Raw genomic sequence first — 18,392 nt, 5'->3', positions numbered from 1 at the left:
TCAACCGTCACGGTCACCCATTGACTTTTTTTTTCAGCACCACCACCAGGCTGACACATGAGTTTTAGAGAAATACCTTGACAACTGAATCTGGACTAACTACTAGATGGATTAGCGTTAGATTTAGTAGAGACAACCGTGGCATTTTGACAATCCCTCAGACTTTAGTTCAACATTCTTGATGATTATTCAGTTAGTCCAGGAAACAATAGTGTTTTTCTTTTTCCAATAGACTAATTTTCTGCAAAAATGCCATGGTCTAATTATACAGTAGCTTCTGTTCGATGGGATAGTGAACTGAACTGTATTTCTTTTTGCTGTGGTGTTGGTGACATTTGTCTCTTTGGGCTTTGGACACTGCAGTGGACACTTTGCACAATTTTCTGACTGAATAGCTTATCAATAAAGAAAAATATGTCGATCAATTGATAATGAAAATGATCCCTAGTTGCCCTTCTTTGGTTTAAGACAATACCTGCTAATCTACAAGAAGAACACTGCCATTGTCATCATCAACTCTACTGTGCAAATTAGCAAATATTAGTATGCTAACAAGCTAAATTAAGGTAATAAAACATGGTTGAAGTTCTACATGCGTGTGAACATGTTGTCGTGCTAAAAGTAGCTCCAAGAATGTACATCTAAATAAAGCCTCTTTAGTCAGATAGCTTAGTTTAGACCCGGGACTTTCTACTTGGACTATTGTCCCTTCATTACATCAGCAAAAAGACGAATGAAAGACTTAAATTGTTACCACCACCGTCATCTTGATAATGATACTGTATAGACTTTGTTTACTGTACAAAAGGCCTTGACACAGAACAGGACTCCTGCGTCATAGTAGATAGTAGACTTCATTGTTGATTGGCTCTGTGTGGACTTGAAGGTGCTTTTTGTTTCTTTCTTATATGAGAATCAGCGAGATCAAAATATCTTTGTTGCAAGTAACAAAACTGTCCCAAAGCTTTCATCAAGAAACTGCACAAAAAAAACAAAGTTTCTTTTTGGAAAAAAATGATTTTAATCTGACATGTATTGAGACTTGTGGCCTTAACGGGACATGCTTTTTATTTTTAGGGGGAGTGGGCAGTTACCATGATCTAAAAGATGGAGCGACAGAGGAAAAATAACATTCAAAGGGAACCAAGGAGAGAGAGCATGACTTATCACACACATTTCAAAACAGGGACAATTCTGTTTGCAAGAGTTCAATCAGCTGTCTGTGAAGATGAAAAAAATTGTAAATTCAAAGAGATTTTCTTTGATAACCAAACATGCAAATACCTCCTAGTTTTAGTCAGTTTATTTGAAACAGTTACAGGAAAACAGCAGGGAATCTCCATGGAAACATAAATGTGTACGAGGTAAAGTACATGAACCTTGTGCTGGTTTAGCGGCACTTGAAAAACAAAAGTCACAAGGTGCACTTGTCACATTAGTATTTTAATTTTGCTTTTTATCGGACCAATAACAGTAAAAACAACTGTGACTAGCATGATGGGAAGTCGAGGGGTAACCCATGTACACGCAAACATTTCAGGACTTTCGGGCTGATCAGAGGTGAAAGCACGCTTACTCACCATTTTCAATATGTCACTGTCATTGCTGTTGTTGATGACACTGGCATTGTCATTTACTGAACACTGTTGTTTCTTTTATGAAATGAATCTTTAGACACATACATTATGTCTATGTTTAGGTATTGGGTGACATTGTGTGCCTTGAAATGTCGTTGTCCTGTTGATGTTTCTTTAATTTTGTTGCACTACTTTACAAGACTGTGATGTGGAATCTGTTCTTTTAACAGATTTACATAAGCTTTAACAAAACTGTCAATTAATATTTATTAATTTTTTATTTTTTTTTAGATGTTAGGAAATTTAACAATTAAATTAGTGGCATGTTAATGTAACGATTATTGCCTTAAGTAAGTATCCTAAAGAGGATATATACAGTATATATAGAAATAAATTATGTAACGTTGTTTGTTCTAATGTGCACACTATTTAATAGAATATAATAGGTCTCATGACAAATTTTGGATGATGATGGGGTAGGTGATGTGGTTAATGGATTGATGATTAAAGTGACCACATGAGCCGGTGCATATTCTCATTTGCCCAGGTCATAGTATTTCAAAGGAGGTTAAATCGAAAGCAACTGGACTTAGTTATTTGCCTAGGAAGACGTTTCTCCTCTCATCCAAGAGGCTTCATCAGTTCATGTACGCAACTGTTGCGTCCAGTTGCGTACATGAACTGATGAAGCCTCTTGGATGAGAGGTGAAACGTCTTCCTAGACAAATAACTAAGTCCAGTTGCTCCTTTGAAAAAGTGACCACATGTGACCACAAACAGACAAAGAATCGGTACCGCCAAAACAAGTTTCCCACACATCAATGCACCTCCTGCTCTATTTCAACATTTGGGGCATGAAGCAGGAAGCTACTTCTTGGAAAACAAAACAAAACAAACTGCCTGTCATTTTTAATTAGGAGGAAAGTTTTTTTTTTTTTTTTAAAGAAAAGAGGGATCAACTTCTGAGATTTCACCCTCATGTGTCTGATAATCGCTTCACATGTTAAAGGGGTGCTGATTTGTGCTACTAATGAATGACAGTGTTTAAATACATTTCTACATAATATAGGCCCTATAACAATTTTGCTACACACACACACACACACCACAACTTTTGTTCACAGTCATGCTTCACGCTAACTGTTCCTTAACAAATCTTCTAGGGTTAAATGACTCAGTAATTCTACATTTACCAGAACACTGATCGATCATCTCTGGGGCATAAAAACAACAGGATGGGGACATCGTTAAAAACCAAGGCAATCTTCTTTTTCCCTTTTGGTTTTGAATGGTTTTTATAATCCGCTGAAAACTGGGGTTCATAGGGTTGTTTATACTCAAGACATCAAATGGATATTAATAAGGGAGAAAAATGAAATCGTTTTCAGGTGCAGCACTTTGTCTCTGATAAGCAGGACGTGACGACCATGATGATACGGCGCCGTCTCTGCAGAACATTTACACCTCAGGTCCAGGAGTCCTGAGTCCGGCCCGTTCAGACTCAACATTACAGATAAAAACAGACAAAAGCCATCTCTGGAGGACAGGATCCATCACCTGTCTTGTGCATAAAAGTGTCAGACACCACACTATCTCTATCTGTGGCAACGTGTCATCACAACAGCAACACAGAGTCTGTTGGCGCAATGGCGCTCCCTTGTGTCTAACCCTGAGTCACATCACAGCTCACCGTCTGTCAGCTGAACACACCGAGCGCTGCTGCAGATCACGACACCGTGAGCTCCAGCAAGACCACCGACTGTCACCACACTGTACATATACATGGAGTGCATATATGTTCACACCACTGAGGAAAAACCATCAAACTTTCCTCTCCCCGACCCTCCCGCTTTCAGTGTTTTTACAACCTGACTCATGGTTTTCCATTGACGCTGCTGGCAGGCGTGGAGTTCTTGTTGCGGCCCAGCCAGGACGAGAGGAGGCCGCGGGGCCTCGGCAGACGGGCGGGGGCCTGCGCTAGTCGGACCATGCGCGGCGAACGCCACACCTTAATGGTAGAGTCATCGCTGGCGGACAGCAGCAGCTCCTGGTCGGCGGGACTGAACGCCACCGAGTTCACCACGTCGTCGTGCGCCAGGCGCGCCAGACAGATGTTGTAGTGACGGTCCCAGATGTAGCCGTGCTTGTCTTCGGCGCCACTGCAGGTAGTAGAGAGGAGGGGCAAGTCAGCAAAGTGTTCGCAGTGAAGTCATTCCAACACTGAACTCAACGTATGTATGTGCTTCAGTATCATTACCAGGGCTTCAGCAGAATTACTTTCAATATCGATTGACCTTTTAAAACCGGACGTCCTGCGCGTGGGATGCTACGGCCTTGGTAGCTACTTTAGGTTTGTTCATTCAGTCTCCACAACTCAACAAATAATACACTTTTTAATAGTTTTCTGAGTCTGCGTGTGTTTTCCACACATCAGTTTCAGGCTTGAAGAACACCAAAGTTTTTTCCTTTTCTTAATTATTTTCGTATTTATTTTTGTGAAGCTTAACGGTGTAGTTGTTAAACTGTTATTAAATAGTTTTATTAATCATGTTCTCAGATTTATATTTATTTATATTCATTGCTTCTACATTATGATTATATAACATGCAGTATAAGCAATAATATGCAGGATAAAATAATGATTTAACCCAGTAGAGAGGAAGTGCAATACCAAATGTTGAAATGGTGATTACTGTTTCTTCAAAATAAAAGTGTTTAATATACATGTAACTGTTGGTTTATGTATCTAATCAAACTGGCAAACACGTTTCCCTTGTATTCAAACAAAATTTAATACTTATTGTTAGTTATCATTCTGTGAGAAAATCATATTTATTAGGGATTTTTCTTTTTCAATGGAAAATGATCTTTTTCAAACGGGTTTTTATTTTGGTCCATCAGTTCTTCTGGGAACGTACGACTTTGGAAATCCCCTACGTGAATTCAATTAATCTTGATGTTCCATCTCCTCACTCACATCCTCTACATGTGTGTCCATCACTGATATACTCTGCATCTAAATATCATGCAAATTAACTTACCAAATGGTTCCAGTTATAGCGGCAGTCGCTGTGGTTCACACAATCTACAGTTTAAGATCATTTTTAAAATGTGTGATTATTCACATACACACTGCTAAAGTCGTCTGTTGCTAAAAATAAGAGGCCTCGTATCAGACGTGAATAGTCAAATTGTGGCAACAAGCTTTCCTGCATCAGTATCACTTCTCTATTCACAACCACCTCATATGTGCGTGCTGGATGTGGATGTGTGAAAGCTGCACCTGAGAGATAAAATATCTTACAATATGTTTGCATTTTGTTCTGCATATGTAAATAGTCCGTCACGCACCTGGCAACAAAGTCTCTGCTGACATCGAGGAAGATAAAGAAGCACTCGTCGTTCGGCGTGAAGGCTCGGTGGGCGCGCAGACTCCTCCTCTCCTCCCTCAGACTCTTCAGATCGATGACATGCAGGTCGATCTCCTCGGCGATGGGGGGCGGAGACATGGGGTCAGAGATCACACACCCAGCTGGCCAAGCCCGGCTGTTCACATAAAGGTACCTGATCAATGAGAGGAGAGAAGTCAGTGTGAGTATTTCTGATGTGGAAAAAATGTTGGGTTTTGTTTGCACTACTGTTATGCACACAAGATGTGAAGATATTTCTGCATTACATGGCCAAAATATGTGACCACACATCCTGTTCAAGATTGTTTGTGTTTTTGTGCTGCTTTAATAATCTCCTCACGACTGGTAAGGATTGGCTGCAGGGATTTCCCATTGCCACTCATTAGTGAGGGTGAGCTCTGATGTTTTACGAGTAAACCTGGTTCACAGCTGGTGTTGTTGAGGTTGAGGAAAAAGTTTTTTCAGACCAAACTCGGAAAACCATTTCTTTACGGATCTGGCTTGGTGACATGGTGACAACATGTTTTAGAGGGATTTCCCCAAACTGTTAACACCCAGTTTGAACATAACTGTCTAAAATATCTTTGCATGGTGGGACGAATGGAATTAAAATGTCAAGAATTTGTTAAAAACATCAACAAAAGTCTATTTTCTACATTTATGTGGCCTCATTTTACTTACCTGTGATCTGGGGAGAGGCCCATCCCAATGATGTGTCCATGGATATCAATGACGTGGTCCAGCGAGTCAAAAAACTCATCTGAACTCCGCTCTTCGCCAAGGACAGGCCCAGAGGTCGTCATCTGGTCGGGTTTGATCCGCTTAATACCTGGAAAGGAAGAGCAACCACCACATGAGAGAGGTGTTAAAGCAGCCTGTCTGATTTTTCTAGTACACAGTTTCAGTGTTGCATCATATCTGCAACATCTACTTTAGTCCCGCAGCTTGGAGCCGGTCGTACCTATCTGGTGAGGGGAGTACGTAAGGCTGCCGGTGGTGAAGAGTAAGTAGGTTTTGTCCTCTCCGTCCCCGGGCTCAGAAGGCTGAGTGGCGCTGGGGTCGGGCGGTTTGGTGTGGGCCCTGCCCATTATCTGCGCCACCTGGTTCTCGATCGCCAGCTCCCTGGGATCCACATTTTTACGGCTCTGACAACAATGATGGAGGAGAGAGAAAACACGGCAGGATGAAGAACAGTTTGTAACAGATTTGAAAAAGTATTTTTACCTACATCAAAACAGATTTTAAATTAGGTTACTTGAGGTCACAGCGTTGTGCAATATTATCAAGTTTCCTTCGTGGTTTGTGTGATGATGTGCAAGCATCTTAGAAAGTTCAAATTATAAATTAAAACAATACACAGATCCAGTTACAATAAAATAAAGAAAAAAAGATTAAAAGAAAGAAAAGAAGAAATAAGAGAAAGAAAAAGAGGAGGTTTTTACTCTGGTCTTTGTATCATGGAGGCTGTGATGTGCAGCAGCGGAGTCCAAATCAGATTTCCCTGATGGGACAATAAAGCGTAGTCTGGTTCTGGTTCTGACCTGTATGACGTGCTCCAGGGGCGAGGCGGTGGACTGGGGGAGGCAGGAGGTCGTGGCGCCTTGACAACCCGCTTGCCTCTGATACTCCTCTTCCTCCTCGTCTTCCTCTTCGCTGCCGGACGTTCCCAGGTCAAAGAGGAGGGGCTGGTGCTGCCGCTTCGGCCCTTTCTGCTTTTGGGCCTGGGACTGAGCCTCGTAGTCCAGCACCAAGTCCGGGTTGTCGTGACGACGACAATGGGCCACCATCACTGTGCGGATGGTGCTGGCGTTGATGTTCTGAATCTTGAAAAGGCGCTTGACCACGTTGACGTTCTCTGATTCAATATCCTGCGGCGGAAAAAGGAAAGAGTGACGAGGAGGAGAGATGTTGAGGAGGGCGGGATTGATTATGTCACATTCATAACTGTCGCGCTGTCTTCCTGTGTAAACCTCTTCCTGTAGATGCTCTGTCTGTAAACACAGTTAATAAGCAGCAGCAGCAGCAGCAGCAGCAGCAGCAGCAGCAGCCCTTCTCACCTGGAAGGCTTTGTTGAGCCAGAGCACGGAGCAGGACGTCATGTTGCCGATCCAGTGCAGGTTCCCAGAGATCAGGTGGGTCTCGTTCAGCCAGCAGCCAAACACATCGTACGGCTTGTTCCTCACACGTGACAACAGTGTGTAATTTTCTGTGACAGTGGAGAAGGATACCCACAGTTGAATAAAAGAGAGCCGCATCCGTGCTTTACTACAGACGATCCTGCCCTCTGTCGGTCTACGGCTGCATTTAAATATAATAAACAAGCTTAGACTTTATCATTCTAACAACGGCATTTTCATTTTATATATAAATATAATTTAATGAGGCTATAAAAGCATCACATAATGCTGTGAATCAGCACAAAAGAGCTCTTCGTGGTTTAAGCAAACAATGATTAAATGTGTCTGGTCGGTGCACACTGCATTTCACTGCAGACTCCCAGCCATCATGAGACTATTATCACTGTATCACAGCGATATTATAACTTCATCATTTTATTTCTCCCATACTTACATATTTTCATTAACCAACATTAAGCCTTGTCCCTGCATAACTGTCTCAAATGACCACAGCTTTGTTTTTGTAAGGAAAAAAAAAACAAATTAATATTCAAGAGAGGGATAAACAGGAAATGATGATGACCATTCAGCAATTTGTTTGTTGTTCCTACCCAGACTGATGACTGCGATTTCCCCGGAGGAGGAGTGGTGTGGGCCCAGGTAAACACCAGAGACCAGCAGCAGGCTGTCGTCGGCATTGAACTGGGAGAACTGGGTGTAGCCCCAGTTGAACTGCCGCATGCTGGAGCTGTGCACCAATGAGATGTTACCATCCGGCCGCTCCGTGTCCCATAGCTGCTCACACAAAGCCAGGAGACAGGTTTTGGAAAGAAGTGAGTTAATGATGCTGCTGGTGGTTCACACGCTTATCAGATCAGACGAGGAAACAATCTGAAAACTAAACATACAGCGACGTTATCTCATCCCTCGCTGTTCACTAGAACTGAATCAGTGAATCACTCTACGTTATACATTAAACAAAAATGGGAGAAGGAGTCAGAAACACAAATATCAGAAGAGACCTGGATAGAAATATGTGAGACACAAGCGACCACAAATTCAAGATCTTTAAGAGAGTTCGGCTGGAAGAATGTAGTGAGATTTTTCATAACTCCTAAATTAACAGCACTACGAACAGGCACACAGAGCCGAGGCTTTTGTTGGAGACAATGTGGAACCACTTTCATGTTTTTTGGGCCTGTCCGAAAATCCAGTTATTTTGGAAGGAGGTGTCAACCGAGATAAATAAAATAATAGGGGTGGATTTAGATTTTTCTTTTGTTATTTTATATCTCGATAAAATTCCAAAAACAGTCTTGCATAAGAAGATTCTCCTGGCAAGTGGTAGGAAAGCCATAACCAGAAGGTTGGTCGCAATTAGATCCTACAACATTGATCCAGTGGCACGGGATCATTCACGAAATTTCCTATATGGAGAGACTTACTTTTGTATTAAGACTTCAGTTGGAGAAATGCATGGATCGCTGGGAAAAATGGATTGAATATGCACCTTGAATAGTGTGACATTTGGCTATGATGTATGTGTAATAGAATATTTTGATTTTAACTGTACCACCCATGATGATCTCATGTTCTTTGTACATGTAGATAAATAAAAAATAAAAAAAAAGAACTGAATCAGTGAAGTAAATTAAGTATATGAGCAACACACATAGTGCTAAAACAGACTATTATTATAGCACTGTTTGTTCTTGTATGTACATTTTTATAATTTTTTTATACTTGTGCTGCTGCTGGCAACTCTAGAATTTCCCCATTGTGGGATAAATAAAGGCATATCTTATCTTACTCTTATTCCAACTGAAACATTGAAAGTTATTGTATCATAGTTATTAACTGTATATAATATTAGCTGCACTGTAGGTGGCACTGTTTTTATATTCACTCGTAGCTTGCTTTGCTCTGAATTGTGTACTTTAGTGTGGGACTAAAGGAATCAATGAAAGGAAACACACTAGATACTGAACACAATCACTTGTCACGCTGGTAGGAAGTAAGTACATAAGATCCAGGGTGAAAACTTTAATTTCTACCTTAACAGTGCAGTCTTTGGAGCAGGAAGAGAACCGGTGACCCTTGTGAGAAAAGGCCAGGTGGAGGACTTGGTCGCTGTGCTCCCTCAGCGTCTGGACCTCCTCACAGGGGATACAGTCAAACAGACGCTTGAACTCCCTGTACCATGACACAGCCGCTGCATAAAAGGTACATAACACATTTAGTTATTATTAAACTTCACTCAAGTGTGCTTTGTGGTACATCTCAGACGGGTGTGTGTGTGAGCCTTTACCAGGGTGTCGGGGTACCGAGCGGGGGATGCGGTAGTAGTGGTAGAACAGCTCCCTCCACAGGAACTCATCTCTGGAGACAGCCAGCCACTGTCTGCAGGTCAGACCGGCTCTCAGCACAGCTTCATGGGGCAGACGCAGGAAGATTTCCAACACCAGGCTGTCTGGCAGAAGTAGGCTACACTCCATAATAACATCCTGTACAACACACACACAGACACATATACACACATGATGTTATGTGAAAGCAAAATAAACCCTTAAACATACTGTTTTCCTTCAAGTTGTATAACTTTATACAACAGTTTTAACTATTGAGAAGGGGATAAGGGGGTAAATTAAGTAGCCTATTTATCTAAATAGGATTTTCCTGACTGGTATAATTTACTCAAGTGGAATTTGTCTTGTATTTTAAAACATATTTCCCTGAAATTCCCATGTACAGTACGTTTTGAACCACTGGGATTTCCACAAGAACACAGAACAAAGTTCTTGTGGTTTAATCGATGCACATCTGTGGTAACTTTGCCGACCAGCGGGGTGCCACCGTTTAGTGAGGGATCGAAATATTTTCACCACAAACAGAGACACAGATTGTTTCATATACGGCTCCGAGTTATGATTAGTTTCAGTAATTATTAATCAGCTGATTATTGCCTCATACTTAAGATTTACACTATAAAATGTCAGAAATCACATTAAACGTTTCCTTAGGCCCAAGATCTTCAGATGTGTCTTATGTTTATTCATTTATTTTAATTTGTTCAACTAACCCTCTGAAACTCAAAGACATTAAAACATTTTTCCACACTGAGCAAATCAGTAAGTCAGCAAAATCTCACAATTGCAAAACTGGGGCCCAGGGATTTTTTGAGACAATTTAGTTTGTAATACAACCATGAATTGTTTTTTTTTATAATACTTACTCATTAAGTAATCAAGCCATTAACTTTTCATTGCAGAGTAAAATGTAATTTTAGAGAGATCTGTAACGAAAAGTTAACATGTTTAAGGCACAGACGGGGGAAAAAAGTTAGACATTACTTTCACATGAAGAAAATACTTGAGTACAGTCTTTTTTGCAGGTGATTCAATCTGTATGAATGAACATAAGGATATTATTATAAGATATCATATAATGAGTCAGTAAATGTTGTTTCTCTGTGTGTTTCTATAAATAACCTGTGACCCCACCTCTAACGTTACAATCTGAAACTGTGTGTGTGTGTGCTCGACAACACACCACAAAGCTGTGCATCTCATTATAACACCTTCATTATGCCAGTTGCATTGACACTGAACCTAAAGCTTTATACTGTGTCTCAGTGACATAAATAATAATAAGTCGTTGCTGGAACAGAGCCATGTTAGCGTGGCATTTCCTCCAACACAACCTGAAACAAACTGCACAACATTGCATGCGAATTAACTTACATTTTAGTTAAAACACCAACCTGCAGTATTATTATCTAGCGCTAAATATATATCCACTCGGCTCTTCTTTACTGAACCGAGCCGTCGTGTGGAGATGATGACCTTACATGGACATTTTTGTCGCCGAACGTTTAAAAAAAAAAAAAAAAAAACTAGTCACAAGTTACTGTGTTTACATTGATAGAAAGCTGCACAGCCTTCGTGTTTACATAGAAAACATCACACACATAGTAAAAAAGGCAGACGACAAGCAGACATTTGTGTGTGTTTGCGTGTGTGTGCTGATCTCATTCAGTTAGTTTACAGCTAGGCTAGCTAGAGATGACTGACAAGCTAACGTTGAGCTAGCCGCTAGCCGTTAGCCGCAGCTTGTTTGTTTTGAACTTTTAGGTTTAAATGTCGACGACAAGCGGCTACTTGTGCACACGGGCACTTTTGTGAATGCGTTAACCTGCTTGGCTCAGTACAAAGCTGTTGACATAAAGTGAGACCCACCTGCTGGATCAAAGTATGTTGGAGGAGAAAAACCAAGTGGCTAGCTAGCACTGACGGCTAGCCACTGAGAAATAACAACAATCCTCTAAAACAGCCGTGAGCCGGACAGACGCTACTAATCGATACCGGAAGCGTCGGCGCAGCCAGACCAACTGAATCCATCACCGGCGTTCACAGCACAGGTGGTACAGGCTTTTTTTCGTTAAAAACACATAAAAAAATATATTTATGTAACATTTACGCTTGTTAACCTTTTTTAAACTATTCATCTTTTGAATAAAATGTTTCTGAGATGTTTAATTCCCATGTAGCCTATGTAAAACAACGTTTTTAATCAAATAAAAAAAGCAGCATGCTTATGCCGGTGGAAAAATAACCTACTCTGTTACAAGTTGTAGTTCACAATACAACTTGAGTAAAAGTACCTAGGCTAAGTATTTCCATCAATATAAAGCATGAAAAATAAAGGACTCAATATGCAGAATAATGCACCATGTTTATGACTGAATTTTAATTAGTAATACATTTATGTATTTTCTAAATCACTGATGTAACAGTAACAGGTTGTTAGGGAGGAGCTTGTTCTAATTGTCACTAAAAACGCTGTGTCATAGTAGGTAGGCTACTGTAAGTGCACACACATCATACACCATCACCTGAATGCGTGGGAGCAACAGAGTTGGACTGCAACACAAACAATTAAAGTGAAGAGATGCTGTGACTAATAATCTCAGGTAAGTGAGCTATTAAAACCTTTTCTTTCATTATGTTATTTTATTTTTTTGGGAAAAGATAATACAATACCATTTTTGCATTTTTTTTTAACTGACAGTGTAGTAGCAAGCTGGTTTTATAAACAAAGTAACAATGACTATTTTCCCATTGAGGGCTTTATTCTTTTCACCTTGTGAAGAAACAAATTTTAATGAATTGAAGTCTTAAAACATGAAAATACACTGTTGGGCAGTGTGTAAAACAGAGCATTTTAAATGGATAGGTTCAACCTGATAGGGGTGGGATCAGGTTACCTGTCCCATCATTATCTCAGCAGAGCAGACCTGGCAGCACCTTTGGCTGAGAAGACAAATAAGTAAAGTAATAACTCCTGTCTGTTTCCCTGCAGCGTGTCGCCGTACCGCTGACTGGATAGTTTCCTGCTGTGGCTGCCCTAAGAAGGACATGACGACAGCAGAAGGATGTCAGCACCGGTGTGGAGGTGCTCCTTTCTTACTGTGTCAAGTGATAACATTTTTATGATTGAAATAATGATCTACATAGTTTTGATGTTTAAAAGTGTCTTCTTTTCTTCTCTCTTCAGGGCTGAATGTGTGGTCGATTTCTTGTAATCAAACCTCACCCACTCAGAAGGACCCCTATAATCCATCCCAGTAGTGTGGAGAGAGGACATGCCCTCATCCCTGCACCTGCAGCATGTCGGTCGGTCTGTGTCGCTCTGCAGCTGTTTTAATGAAGACTTGTCTGAAAACTTCTTGTTGGGAAGCTGGATAATGTCTGACAGTTGACAAGTGCAGCAGTGGCACAGAAGTGACTCAAAATACTACTCTGATTAATTGAATAAATTTAAATTGGGATCATCTAACTGTTTGTGGCATAAATGTATCTACACTCTTGTCTTTATTTTGTCTTGTGGGATTCTCTCTGAGTGTCTGGCGCCATCATGTGGAAGAAAAACTGCAGGAGCCATTTAGTACCTGACCAAAGATATAGAGATATAAAGATATGCTTAGACATTAGGAAATGTAGAATTACAAGTTATTTAATTCTTTCATTAGATGTATTTTTGGTTGTTTTGTCTCTGCTCGCCCCTAGGTCTGGGTCCATTGGTCTCATTCAGTAATTTGTCCATGAAACACATTCTCACCTGCAACACTTCAGGCTCACCGATGCATTACAGTAATGCAGCTTCCCTTTAACACCATCTATCTTTGGACTGGAAACCAGAGCAACCAGAGAGTCAGTGGAACAACCCAACTCCACACGGACTCTCTGGACTCCACCCAGGCTGGCAGGTTCGAACACAGGCTCTCCTGTGGGACAACAGGATACTGAGTCATGTGCTGTTTACAACACAGTGTTTCACCCTGCCACTTATTAATGTCATAACTGTTGCACTCAGTCTCAAGCCACGCAGACGCTTCACAGGATTTAAAAACAAAAGGAAGTTTTATGAATAGATTTATCACTCCTGACCTCATAAGCCCTCAACGGCTCAGACTCATTCATTTTCATTTAGAAGTGAAATAAAGCATAATCTCTTTCTGGACTTGACCTCCTAACCAAAGAAAACAAGCCATTAAATTATTAGTTATTATTAACAAAGTTTGTACTTCTGAGTAAAGTAGGATTTGAAGTGAGGGAATTAGGTTTTTAATTATAATCTGGTGTTTGTTTAGGATTGTACTCTCTACAAATAACAGATGCATGCTGCACATTAGCAACATTGCAGTGATTGACTCACAAATTGAACTCATCCCGAATGTAATATCATATCATATCATTTAATTAGAATAGAAGAAAGCACAAATGTATTTACATTCACATGTACAGTAGCATACAATACAATTTTAAAATTACACAGTTCTCCAAAGTTTACAGTCTGTACAGGGTTAAAGTGACATTTCTCATTTTACAGTGTGGAACAATGCAGCTGAAACGATGCACACCGGTGGCCACGTCCCATAGTTTCCTCTGACTCTGCAAATCTCTGACTGAAGGTACTTTTCACCTGAGCTGGTGAGGATGTGATGCAAAACAAACACTGTGTAAAAATGTATTTTTAAAAAAAAGTCTGGTCTCTGATTTGAAGTGGCATGTGACACACGCTGAATAACACAGAGAAACACTGATAACAAATTATTTGTTAAATCTGGACAGAGGTGGGGGGTTTTTTCTGTATATTTTAGCTTCCCAAATACAAACATTAAACCATCTCTTTGCTGGAGGTCTTGTCACGTGGTAACCAGACAAGTTCAAGTTATACAAATACAAAAAAAAGGCAGTTGAGATGTTTTGTGAGATGCTTTACTGTCACATCAACTCATTTATTCCCTTGTCTCATCAGGAGCTCCCTGTACTTCTCCACCTACAGCTCTAACCTAAAGTGCATCGTTGTTCTGCGTGACTGGTGGTGACAGTCTTTGTGTCGTCATCATAGCACCATGGTGGGGATGTGGTGCACCAGGGGCATCTGGTGCTGGTGGTGGGGCATGGCCGTGATCTGTGGGGGGGGAGGGGGGGACACCTGTGAGGCCAAGTTGTCGCCGCCGGCGGTCAACACGGGCTTGTGGCGCGCGCTCTTCTGGTGCGCCCTGAGGCCGGCCAGCTGGGAGTACGCGCTCTGGCACACGTGGCACTTGTAGGGCCGCTCGCCGGTGTGCAGGCGCACGTGGTTGCGCAGCGTGGACGACTGGCTGAAGCGGCGGTTGCAGAAGCGGCACACGAACGGTTTGTCCAGCGTGTGGATGCGCATGTGGGAGCGCAGGTTGCTGCGGGAGTTGAAGCCGCGGTGGCAGATGACGCAGCGCATGCGGCCGGCGGTGGTGACGGCGATGGAGGAGGAGGCGGAGGAAGAGGAGGGGGAGCACGAGGAGGTGCCGTCACACGGGTGGGAGTCATCTGGGAGGAAGAAAAGGAGGAGGGAGATGATTTAAAACCTTGTCTGTGCGAGTGTGACTCAGATGGTGTTGATGCTCTAAAGTAGGTCTGTTGTGTTTTGTTTTTTTAAATTATTATTATCATTATTACAAAAGAAACCAAATATAATTTTAAAGAATGCTCCCTTATAATAATAATTAAAAAAACTACTCACCATTCCTGCTTTTCTTCTGGTGCTCCTCATCTATTCCGGGAACTCCAGGGATTCCCAGGAATGTGTTGTGGGTGTTTCCGTACCAGACTAGCAGCTCCTGGTCCGGTGGGATGGTCTGAGGGAGGAAGCCAAGAGGTCAAAGGTCAGTTAATCAACTTCACAACTGCTACCTGTGCACTTTCACCACAGAGCCTATTCAGTTCTTCCTTCTGACCAGCAGGTGGCGCTACTCTAAAAGACATTTAGTGCTGCTACACACTCTCTCTCTCTCTCTCTCTCTCAGGCTTCACATCTACACAGAGGCGCCAGAGGCCCAAGCAGCAGCAGGCCGGCTTTACGCTCAGGCCTCAGATCTGTTCTCACCTCCACCGCCTTGTAGAAGATGCTGCTGCCGATCTGAACCACCTCCAGGTTTTGCTCCTGTTCGTTCCGGGCGCACTTGATGTAGGTCATCCAGCTGCGTTGATCCTCCTGACTGGCATCGATGAAATAACGCACCGTGCCATCCTCGTTGAACACCTGAGCGCACGAGAAAAACCGGTTTAACATTTTATAAAAAAATAATAAGTTTAAAAAGAAAATAAAAAAGTTTTAAAAACACTAAAGTCTGTGAGAACACATAGTTTCACAGGCTGCGTAAATGAAGCCACATCATTCAGCACCACACACACACACTCAGGTGCCAACTCACCTCCCACATCAGGTTGTTATTCTTGAGCAGGTCCACGTGCTCGGGGGACAGGACTCTCCCGGTGAAGGGGCCCATCTCGGTTCCGGCTTTGATCCAGGTCTTGGAGAAGATGCCCAGACCTTCTCCAGGGATGGAGCTCTGGGCGATGATCACCTCGCTGGGCAGCACCAGACTGGACAGCTTCTGCACCTCTGCGAACAAAAAGAAGGAAACGTGAGAAAACTGAATTTTGAAAAACAGCACACGCGAGATCTTAAAAACTGTGTGTTTTTAAATGTGCATGACTAAAAAAAAAAAAAAAACTGCACATAAATGTAGACACCAGTGGAGCGGACGCCAAAGCCTCTCACGGCGCAGCGGTGGCTGGAGGGGTCCCTGAATGCAGCAAATGGACTGGATCTTATTTTAGTCACGAAATATTAAGCTACACCTTATCCTCCGTTTAATTCGATTATCTGGATGAATTGAAAGTTTTTGTTGTGCAGAGAAACCCCCTTTGGAAAGCATTTTTATCCGCATCAGAAAAGAGGGGAAAAAGAAAAAAGAAAAAAAAAAGATCGTGCGATTCTTTAATGTCAAAATCAAAGATTTTTTTTTATTTGAGGCTGCGAAAAAAGCCCGACTGAATAGGGGTTAAATGGTCCTCTATTGCCCAGGGTCCAGCAATTTGTCATGCTTCAGATGTGATATTCATTAAAGTTTACTGGAAAAGAAACGGCTAATTCCAAATTCATTATCCTTTTAAGAACTTTGTAGCAATAAATTTGCGCTGAATGAGACGAGGACTTGTTTAAAAGACTGAGGAATTTCTGCAACAAAAAAATGGAAAGGCGATTAAATGGTTGACATGCAATGAATAGCATTAGATTTAGCCTTCACGGTGCATTATGCGAGGAACAGCAAATCTTTTAAGGAGAGAGAAAGAGAAAAGCTCCGGAGCCCCATAGCTGCCAAGAGAGGAAAAGAGACTGTCCGGAGATTGATGAATGCGGGATAAAAACCCGGGACATCTCGAAGAAAGGAAACCTTTCTCTCCCCGAGGTTTAAGTGGAAACTTTCCCAGGTCAAGCACAAAGTTAACCAAATGAATTTAATGCCCCCGCGTCTTTCAATCAGCGGCAGTTACACGCACAACGAGGCTCCAAACGCGGGGTCCAGAGGCTCCGTGAGGGTTAATGTGTTAAATGGCTCGAAATAAAAACAGAAAAAGAAAAAAGAAAAGAAAAAAAATGAGGGGAAAAATGCACACGAAACTTGGTGAGAAGAGCGTTTGATTTCTTTAACAGGAGCTGGAAATGATATATGATGATATCAGTGGAGAAACTGCTTAAAATTCTGCTGTCACTGGAAAAAATGTGGTAAAAGTTTGTATGGATAACCCTGATAAAATGTTTTATTTCCATTAACAGGTTTGTTTCTATCTAGTTGGACTTTTTGTTTTTACTTTAAAATCTACTAATTAACGCATTTATCCACATAAACACAGAAAAACAGAATAAATGGTAAAGACTGGATCCACATGTGCCGGTCCAGGTGAGCCTACCTCCAGCGAAGGACTGCGCCAGCACCTCGGCGGTGAAGGCGGTCTTGGGGCTGCTGCTGCTGCCGCCGCCGCACTGCCGCTCCTCCGCCAGGTGTTCGCCCAGCACGTTCCTCCACCTGCCGTACAGGAAGCTGTGCAGGATGTCCGAGGTGATCACGTCCGACAGCGACCGGCTCGGACACTTAAATCCAGATTTGAGAGCCAAAGCGTCTGCGGGGAGCACGGAGCCCATGTTGCAGAAAACAAAACAACAACAAAACCAAAAAATGGAGAGAGAAAAAACTGAAGAAAGAGAAAAGTCTGGAGCTGCTGCAAGACAAGCGATCGGAAAAAAGAAGAAGACGGGGAAAAGTAGAAAGAGGAGGAGTGGAGCCACGGAGCTGCTCCTCTGTGCGTCCTGCTCCAAACTGTCTGTGCGTAAAAGCTGCTGCCGTCCCCGGCGGAGAGGGTCTCTTTATATAAGTGGCTGGTGTGACCCCTGTCTAATTACTTATTAATGACACACCCCTCACCGTGTGGACCTGCCTGCTGCAGAGAGACATTAACACACACACACACACACACACACACACACACACACACACACACACACACACACACACACACACACACACACACACACACACACACACACACACACACACACACACACACACACACACACACACACACACACACACAGAGAGAGAGAGAGAGAGAGAAACTTTTAGTAACTTAAAGCCGGATTTTTAATTTGTTTTAATGCAACATTTTTACGCAAGGTTGCAAATGCATGCTGGGTAGTCCAGTAACAATAACAACAACAACCTAATTCTTAAGAAAAGAAAAATCAAAAATAAAGAAAAAAAAATCTAAATTTAGCACAATAGATGTAGCCTATAGAAAAAGAAAAGAATAAATCGATTAATGCGCAAATAATGAAGAAGTTCTCAAGCAGTGTGAATGTGAGTTAGACTGCTCTCTGTTTACACATGCACGTGCTGCACAGTT

At 42.0% G+C, this 18,392-nt stretch overlaps 2 protein-coding genes and 1 long non-coding RNA gene across 3 annotated transcripts; 1 reads left to right on the top strand and 2 right to left on the bottom strand.

Moving 5' to 3' along the window:
• Positions 1–2,537: 2,537 nt before the first annotated feature.
• fbxw5 (F-box and WD repeat domain containing 5) lies at positions 2,538–11,443 on the bottom strand. The gene is made up of 10 exons (XM_085793352.1): positions 11,340–11,443; positions 9,413–9,608; positions 9,159–9,316; positions 7,716–7,899; positions 7,045–7,193; positions 6,529–6,855; positions 5,949–6,132; positions 5,669–5,816; positions 4,929–5,141; positions 2,538–3,736 (listed from the first exon to the last, which is right to left on the bottom strand). The coding sequence occupies exons 2-10, from the start codon at positions 9,597–9,599 to the stop codon at positions 3,451–3,453; spliced, it is 1,836 nt and encodes a 611-aa protein (XP_085649478.1). The 5' UTR covers positions 9,600–9,608; positions 11,340–11,443; the 3' UTR covers positions 2,538–3,450.
• A 435-nt stretch (positions 11,444–11,878) lies between these two features.
• LOC146977259 (uncharacterized) lies at positions 11,879–12,886 on the top strand. Its single transcript, XR_015037202.1, has 3 exons — positions 11,879–12,073; positions 12,463–12,555; positions 12,658–12,886. It is a non-coding gene; the product is annotated as an uncharacterized LOC146977259 (long non-coding RNA).
• A 1,622-nt stretch (positions 12,887–14,508) lies between these two features.
• prdm12a (PR domain containing 12a) lies at positions 14,509–17,655 on the bottom strand. Its single transcript, XM_085792405.1, has 5 exons — positions 17,403–17,655; positions 15,860–16,050; positions 15,532–15,687; positions 15,169–15,283; positions 14,509–14,975 (listed from the first exon to the last, which is right to left on the bottom strand). Exons 1-5 carry the CDS (start codon positions 17,632–17,634, stop codon positions 14,509–14,511), a joined length of 1,161 nt encoding a protein of 386 aa, XP_085648531.1. The 5' UTR covers positions 17,635–17,655.
• Between the last annotated feature and the right edge of the window lie 737 nt (positions 17,656–18,392).

This window comes from Trachurus japonicus, chromosome 12, assembly GCF_045865225.1.
Source record: "Trachurus japonicus isolate A0001 chromosome 12, Traja_1.0".
Taxonomy (NCBI): Eukaryota; Metazoa; Chordata; class Actinopteri; order Carangiformes; family Carangidae; genus Trachurus; species Trachurus japonicus.
The sequence above is the reverse complement of the archived record's forward strand: the minus strand, read 5'-3'. Positions and strand labels throughout refer to the sequence as shown.